We start from the raw sequence: 8,479 nt of genomic DNA on the forward strand, positions 1-8,479 counted from the left end.
CCCCCCCCTTCCGTAAAAGTACATTTAGCCCCCAGATGGGTTTTGAACAATAGTGGGGGAGTACACTAAAAACATCCCAATATGACTAAACACAACCTGCAGGGCAGCTGTTGACACATGTGCCTCTGACAGGGAGGCAAGTGTACATGAAAGACTAGCAAGGATGGAAGGGTTAATCCCACTCTTGCCCGCTGATCTCTCTGAATACCCTCTTCCCATTTCCCTTGCAAGTGCCAACAGTGTATTTTTCCCCACTGTTCTTCAGATCTGCTTTAAGACTGCGCTTTCGCTAGATATGCTCCAAGCTTTTGAGACACACGCACACGACATACTTCTGCGCCAAGAAAAGCCGGGTCCTGCCTGCTTAGATTCTGTTCGGCATATTTGCATAGGTTTTTAGCATAATTTATGCTGCTTTTGTTCTAACATGGAGAGGCGCTGACACCCTGTCCCTCCAAGGATTTGAAAGCCCTGCTTAGCATCATCCCCCCCACCCCCAGCTTCTAAAATTTACTTAGGCATTTCCCATACACTACAAAGAAAGACATTTCTAGTCCTTGAGACTGCAGACCCTGACCTGGCTAGACCAGGCCAGCCCAATCTCGTCGGATCTTGGAAGCTAAGCAGGTTCAGGCCTGGCTAGTACTTGGATGGGAGACCTCCAAGGAATACCAGGGCTGCAACGCAGAGGCAGGCAATGGCAAACCTCCTCTGAATGTCTCTTGCCTTGAAATCCCTAGCAAAAAACAGCAAGGACAGCAAACAAGAATACGGCTTCAGGGAAACTGAACTCTGTGAGTGCGATATCAATCCACGTGCACAGTCAATGTGTTTCCCTGTTGTGATTAAATAATATGTTATCACCTGATCAAGGGCAGCATGGTATAGTAGTTACGGTGCTGGACTCTGATCTGGGAAACTCAGGTTTAAATCCCCATGCCACCTAGCCTACCTGTATTTTCAATTTGACCTACATCAAGATTTATATTTGTATGCAGTGTTATATGAAAATTATAAAATAAAAAAATATTTTTTAAAAAACCCTACCTCGCAAGGTCACTGTTTTGAAGATAAAACAGCAGAGGAGAGAATGATGTTATAAATTGCTTTGGGCCCCCACTGTGGAGAAGAGCACAATATCTAAAATAAATGAGAAGGATTTGCCCCAAAGTACGCAGTGATGCTGAGCTGCAGACCGGAAGGTCTGTAGTTCGGCAGTTCGAGACCCGAGTGCCGCATGACGGAGTGAGCTCCCATCTCTGGTTCCAGCTCCTGCCAGCCTAGCAGTTCAAAAGCAAGAAACTGCAAGTAGATAAATAGGTACCGCTTTGGTGGGAAGGTAACAGCGTTCTGTGCCTCGGCATTTAGTCATGCCAGCCACATGACCACGGAAACGTCTTTGGACAGCGCTGGCTCTTCAGCTTGGAAACAGATGAGCACCACCCCCTAGAGTCGGATTCAACTAGCTTTCAAGCAAGGGAAACCTTTACCTTTACGCAGTGATGTAACAGCACGGGTGGGGTTTGCCTTGATTGCCTCAAGTCTAGCATCACACTGATTCAAGAAGCTTTGGCCGATCTATTATCCAGCTCTTTGCACATGCTATAGAAACATATCCTTTGCAGCTCCATCAAGGTATTCAGCTCTTGAACACCCAAACACATGAAACTTGCCTTGTACTGAGTCAGACCACTTTTCCTATAGCAGCTACTATTGTCTATTCTGACGGGGAGCAGCTCTCCAGAGTCTCAGGTCAAGGCCTTTCCCATCGCCTGCTACCTGATCTTCTTAACAGACAATGCCAGGGATTGAACCTGGGACCTTCCGCATGCAAAGCAGAGGCTCCACCGCAGCACCATGGCTCCCCGAAGGACAAAACATCCTTCTGTAAGACACGTAAAGGGCTGCATTGTACAACTGCCTACTCTCTTGACTGGCTACAACTGTGAGACGGGATGCATTCGGCGCAGAGAACTGCAGCCAAACGGACGGCCTGGCTGCCCTATTGACTAACTGCTGCCTGCTGTGCCACGCCTCACCTTGGGAAGCGCAGCTCCACCATCCACCCTGGAGGGCCCCCCCCCCAGCAGAGCAAAGGCGTTTTTTCCCCTGACTCTCCCATCAGTTATTATAATGCACTGCTGCTCTTCAACCAGCAGGGGGCTTGCCAGGCTATGCTGGCTGGGCCTTCACTTTCCCCCCTCCAGAGAGTACAAGAGGTTCTGGGTGCAATTTCCAGGTAAGTCCAACCTCCCTGACTGCTAGGCCTGTTCCGTGTGCCTTTGGCAGGTGTGACAGCATGACTGTCTCATGGCTGTGTAAAGGCAGTGTCCCGTCCCCCCCAAGCCTCCTTTGACCTAAGCTGTTCTGTAAACTCTTCAGGCTGCCAGCAATACATACTCCCTCAGAGGTGGGAAGTGGTGCCCCCCACTTTGGCAAGAATTGGGGATGGGGGGGCAGGAGGAGGAGAAGATTGGACTTATACCCTGCCCTTCACTACCCAAAGGAGTCTCAGAGCGACTTACAACCTCCTTCCCCTCCCCACAACAAGACACAGTGAGGCTGATAAAACAGAACACAGGCTATGGCAAATAAAATGCAAGTCTGTGGTCAGGCATGCAAAAAGGGAATATGAGGAGCATATAGCAAAAAATGTAAAGACCAACAATAAAACTTTCTTCAAATACATTAGAAACAGGAAACCAGCCAGGGAGGCAGTGGGGCCCTTGGATGACCAAGGGGTAAAAGGAGTACTGAAGGATGATAGGGAAATGGCTGAGAAGCTAAAGTCCCCAATGCTCTTTCCCCTGAGGCAGCTGCATCCAGAGCACATAAAGTGTGTGCGTGCGTGTGTGTGGGGGGTGGTTTTGGAGAAAAAGCAGAGGTTTCCAGAATGATCAGCAGGGCGAAATGGATGTTTCAAATTGAAAACGGGTGCGTGGGAGAGAATACAGCCATTGGGGACAGCCTTGGAGCTAAGCAGCAGACTGCTCTACAGCTTTAAGGGATTTGTGTTTGCCTGGCTGGCCTTTGTCAGATGCCTTGAGCCGCTGAGAACGGTGGGAAAAAAATGTCAATTTCTTCCCCACGGAAACCCAAAGCGGCTTATGTCAGTCTCATCTCCTCCATTTTATCCTCACAACTACCCAGTGAGGCGGGGTTAGGCTGAGAGTGGGTGACTGGCCCTAGGCCACCCAGCAAGCTTCCACAGCAGAGCGGGAATTTGAATTTGGGACCTCCCCAGATCCAAGTCCAACACTCTGACCACTACAGCACACTGGCTCTCAGTGGTGGTGGTACAAATATTTCAATAAATGAAACACAAGCTAGACCCCTTGTGCATCCAGGAGGGATTCCTTATCCCTTGTCCCTCCTCCTCCTTCTGCCAAATGCACACAGAAGGGCTTTAATTCCTGCCTCTTCTCCCTTCCTCTAGGGCTTGGGGGCAGGGTCTACCATTACATGACAATTTCCACTGTGCAACTGGAAACTGCCACTTGCTGGCTGAGACAGCCCCATCCGGAGCCAGACCCCCCCATCTCTTGACTATGGCACCCCTTCTACCATAGGAGCTTCTCAAAGCATCACCAAATCAGTCCAAGGCTCTCTCCACAGATTTTTTGGGTATTTGTGTGTGTGTGTGTGTGTACATGCACCTAGAGCCCCTAGTGGGGCTTGGATGTTTCAGAGAGGTGGCTTGCTATATTGCCTGCCTCCAGGCCCTGGTATTCCTTGGAGGTCTCCCATCCAAGGACTTGCCAGGGTTGGCCCTGCTTAGCTTCCGAGATCGAGCTAGACTGGGCTGTCCAGGTCAGGGCACTGTCTCCACAGATCTTACATCAGAGTAGTGGTTATTTACTGCAGGAGAAGGACATTAGTAAAGGAGTCCACGAGCACCCCAGGCCTCAGTCACCTATAAGCTAAGGAAAGTATGGAATCCTGGAACCAAGAAAGGACCAATTGTGCTACAGGAATTAGTTTTATAAACGAGTAACCTGGAAAAGACAAAAGGGAGGTCAGGCACTGGGATCTTTACAATGGGAGATAAGAGCATGTTGAAGCGGGAAGGCAACACAGTAGACGACAGCAGAATCCTTCCGAGTTCTCTCTTGGTATCCTGCTAAGCCTCTCCCTTCCTGGATTGTTATAGCCCTGACACACAACCCCTCCAAGATGCAACGTTTTCTGCTCGGGCTCTGAATGTGACCCCATTCTATTTTCCCCAGACTAGGCTCTTTGTTGGGGTGCCACTTGGTGATGCAATGACTGTACTTGTTTCGGCAACGTTTTCTGCTCGGGCTCTAAATGTGACCCCATTCCATTTCCCCCAGACCAGGCTCTTTGTTGGGGGCCCAACTTGGTGATGCAATGACTGTACTTGTTTCTAGCCCACGGGGGTGGGCTGCTGCTCGGTGGTCAATCACCCACGGTGTGTGCAGGAGGTCACAGGTTCGATTCCTGGCATCTCCAGTCAAATGCTCTCCGGTAGCAGGTGCTGGGGAAAGGCTTCCTGTGACCTTGGAGAGCTGCCGTCAGAGTTCAAGAAGGTTTTACGCTGCCTTTCTACCACATAAGACCCTTGAGCTGACTTGCAAGCTCTATCCCAAAGAGAACAATAAGCAACACACAGTGAAGGTGGACAGGCAAAGTGGGTAATGCTGACCTTGATGGACCAACGGCTTGACTCAGCAGAAGGCAACGCCACACGTGCCCAATCTACTTCACGCTGGTGTGACGCTAAACAAAAGTCCCTGTCCCGTCCCTCCACAGGCTGTGGGTCCAGGTCCCAAGGCAATTTTAAGTGGCACTTCCTGTTTTCATCCAAACATTGGGGGGGGGGAATCGGTGCAAGGCAAGGATGAGCCAGCCCCGCCAGAGCCAGGGGCCCGCCAGTCAAGTGACAGCTTTCAAATGAGAATGACGAAAATGAAGGCTCGATTGTCACTCTGTGGGCTCTTCAAAGCACAATAGATGGAGTGAAAGCCTTTGGCAGGAACCCATAATTTTTATTTTATTTTTATTTTTCTAAAAGGAGGGATTAACTGTGCTCATCGTTGGCATAGAAGCACGTAGGAACAGGAGATTGCAGGCCCTGGAGGATGGATCCTAGAAAAACAAAAAAATCCCCTCTGCCCCTAGCCCTGATCAGTGCACTCGAGAGAGGAGCCGAGCAGCCCGCTGCACTGCGCTGGTGACGGAGATGCACACAGACAAAAAAGATCCCAGGAAGCAGCTTGCACCACCTCCAGCAACCAGCTGCGCTCCTGCCGAGGGGCCCAGCTCGCATACGGAGAGCATGTGTGCTGAGGAGAGGAGCGGCAGGAGCACCCGGCTCCTCATCAAGATCAGGTGTACAGCCAAGCGCGAGAAATACTGCCAATGAAGAGACGCTTAGCAAAGGGAGGAAAGTCGGCAGACATTTAGCGTTCTGTTTAAAACGTACCTGCACTGCTGGAGCGTGGAGAAAAAGCCACTGCCAGCCGACTCCATGTCCTCCCTCAGGGGCAGCCCTCTAAGAGCCGGCCTCCGCATGTTAGATCAATGGACCAACTAAGCTCGGTGTGACCAGCCAACGTCCCTCAAAGGTCCTTTCCGGACAGGCTCTCTTTGATCTGGGGCTGCCAAGGACTTAACCAGTTTGGGGGAGTGGTTAAGTGCACAGACTCTAATCTGGGAGAACCGGGTTTGATTCCCCACTCCTCCACATGCAGCTGCTGGTGTGACCTTGGGTCAGTCACAAGTTCTCTGAGGTGTTCTCTCAAGAGCAGTCCCCAACAGAGCTCTCTCAGCCCCACCTACCTCACAGGGTGTCTGTGGTGGGGAGGGGAAGAGAAAGCGATTGTAAGCCACTCTGAGATTCCTTTGGGTAGTGAAGGGCAAGGGTATGGATCCAATCTCCTCTTCTTCTCTTCTTAACCAAGGGGTCCCCCAATCTTACGGAGCCTGTGGGGGCTTTTGGAGTCCTGACAACAGTACAGGCATCACCACCAAAGGCCTGCCCATGGGGAGTGGCTGGGGCCAGCCACAGATATGCTGAGGAGGCCACAAGCCAAGCACCCTCCCGCGGTGGAGGAAGCCATTGCTGAATGGGTGCTCCCTGCAGGCATAAAAAACGAGGTTGTTCCGATGCACCTCCTGCTCCAGAGAGGTGGAGGGACAACCACAACTGGCTCTTGGCTTTGCTGTACTGGAGAAGCAAACAGGCACCGTGTTGGGTGGAATCCACTGATTAATTGGAGGTCTCGGAGGCGCCGGGGCAGGGCCCCCCTTCCCCCAGAGTCCAGAACACACTTACAGGCAACTGTTAGGGAGGTCATCCGGGAAGCTGCAGGGGAGGGAGGAGTCTGCCTGCTCCTGCACACTGCCGCTCCCCGTCACCATCTGCCAGCTGCCAAAGTCGGTCGAGATGGAGGATCCGGGCAGAGAATGGTCAGCCGATCTGAGGCAGAGAGAGAGGGAGACGACGTCAGTCAGTGTGCCCTTTCACCACCAGTTAACACATGTCCTTCTGCTAAACAACGCTCAGTGGCGTCCGGTACCCTCGGCATGGCCGCGGGTACTGTCTGGGTGGAGGCAGTCGAAGATCCCAGGCAAAGCGCTTGGGGGAACGGACGACTGCACGGGCCAAGGTGCTCACCCCTCTTTACAGCGAGAAAGCAAGGAAAGGAGCCAAGCTCAGTTAGAGAGGCGGACACAAAAGGTGCCAAACCGCAAGGCCAGATGAATGGGGCCAATCCAGCAGTGAAGCCATGCCGGAGCTGCCAAAGCCACAGAGATCGAGCCACCAAAAGGGCGCCAGAAGCTGAATGCTGCTACCGGTGAAGGGCATCCAAGCACAGTGTTACGCAGGCTGGGCGAGGGCCCCCGATTCTGATTTGTGAAGGACACGGGAGAGCAGCAAGAAGCGACTTTGGGCATGCACTGCTGGGAAAGTGCTGGGAAAGTGCTGGGATTTGCCAGCTCTCATCCCAGGCAGGAAAGAGCCTGTTCCTGAACCAACACCCTTGAGATGAGCTGTTTCCTGGAAGGCAAAGGCAGCACCAACCCCAAGATGCACTGGGCTGCAGAAGGCGTCCCAAGTGTAGAAATCGCTCATTGGGCAATGACAAAAAGCAACAAGAGAGCTACCCTTACAGGCAGTGGAGCAGAGAGAAAGTCCTCAGTGTATTCAGGAACTGCCTCGACGAGAAAGAGGAAGGAAGCGTGTAGCCACACAATCCCATCACCGTCTTCCACGAGAGAAAAAAAGCCTTTCACAGACTTGTCCTTCTGGCTGTCCCAGAATGCTTCGCTGGTGCGCTCAAGACCTAGATGCAGCGCTAAGCGCCAGACGGTCCTCCAAGCCCAGGCAGTCGGGGAGAAGGGAGCCAAGCGGCATTAGCGGTGCAGCAGAAAGCTCATGAGGGAGGTGGGCTTTCGAGATACCCCTGAAGGCGATGGATTTCAGGAGGGAGAACCCCCAGCAGCTGCTGGCATTTTGCAAAAACAGCTGCACACCATGCTCGAAAAGTCACTGGAATGTACTGGGAATAATCCAGTCTGAAGAGGCCAGGATGCCAGAGACGCAGCAGTTTGGATTCATGCGCGGAGTTTCTATGCCTATGTGCACCCTAACCCCCCAAATCAGCATAGGTAGTAGCCAAGGCCCTTTGAAAACAGGAGGAGGAAAATAAACCCCGTCTACAGGGCAGATGGGATATCGACCCCTCGCTGCGTCAGGATGCAGGCTGTTGGTCTTCAAACCCCCCCCCACCCCCGGTAAAGGACTTTCCCAACTGCTCAGTCGAGATGGCTGCTCTCCTCTCGGTACGGTAACCCCTACTGCCACCCGCCTCGCAAAGAGCCCAGAGAGCTCCCTTCCCTCGTCACCCCTCCTGCTGGTGACTTTGGGCCAGAAAAGCAGATTGATGCCATGAAGACAGATGGCAGGACTAAACCACCCGACAGGGATTCAACTTCCAGCAGAGCTTGGTCTTGACAAGGAAACCACCCCCCTCCCCCGGTGTCTTCACTGCATCTCGCAGGGTGGAGCAGGGAAGAGAAGGGAGGCCTAGCAGCCTGTGGGCTACCTTCTCCTCGAAGGCACCCACCAGGGCAAGTTTGCCCAAACTCCCGGCCCCAGTCATTCCTTCCAGAGAGGGAATCCAGCCAGGTCGGCTTAAGAGGATGGGTAAGCAAGGAGGAGGAGCCGTGTGGGAGGACAAGAAGCAGAAGGCGAGGAGCAGACATCTGGCGGGGGTCAGGAATCAGCAGCTGACCGGACCACCCAACACACACACACACACACCCCCCACACGGTAGCCACAGCCATCGCCACAAGCAAAGTGCTTTCAGGAAGGCTACACTGCCGGTTTGGGCGGAGCCTGCAGACAAACGGAACAAAGCCCTCCATACATGGCTGCCTACAGGGAAAGGAAGAGAGATTCCTTGATGAGACCCCCTCATGTTGCCAGTGCAAAGGGAGAGAAGTGAGGGATGA

At 52.7% G+C, this 8,479-nt stretch overlaps 1 protein-coding gene across 1 annotated transcript in view; it reads right to left on the bottom strand.

Moving 5' to 3' along the window:
* The window catches only part of LOC107119095 (myotubularin-related protein 14-like), a 13,048-nt gene extending 5,670 nt beyond the window's left edge, over positions 1 to 7,378 (bottom strand). The window contains exons 1-2 of the mRNA XM_015421536.1: positions 7,308 to 7,378; positions 6,296 to 6,439 (exon numbers count right to left, since the gene is read on the bottom strand). Of these exons, the coding sequence (XP_015277022.1) occupies positions 6,296 to 6,439; positions 7,308 to 7,378 (215 nt within the window). The remainder of the gene's footprint in view (positions 1 to 6,295; positions 6,440 to 7,307) is intronic.
* Between the last annotated feature and the right edge of the window lie 1,101 nt (positions 7,379 to 8,479).

Source organism: Gekko japonicus, unplaced genomic scaffold (genome assembly GCF_001447785.1).
Source record: "Gekko japonicus isolate JY-2015 unplaced genomic scaffold, Gekko_japonicus_V1.1 scaffold1237, whole genome shotgun sequence".
Lineage (NCBI taxonomy): Eukaryota > Metazoa > Chordata > Lepidosauria > Squamata > Gekkonidae > Gekko > Gekko japonicus.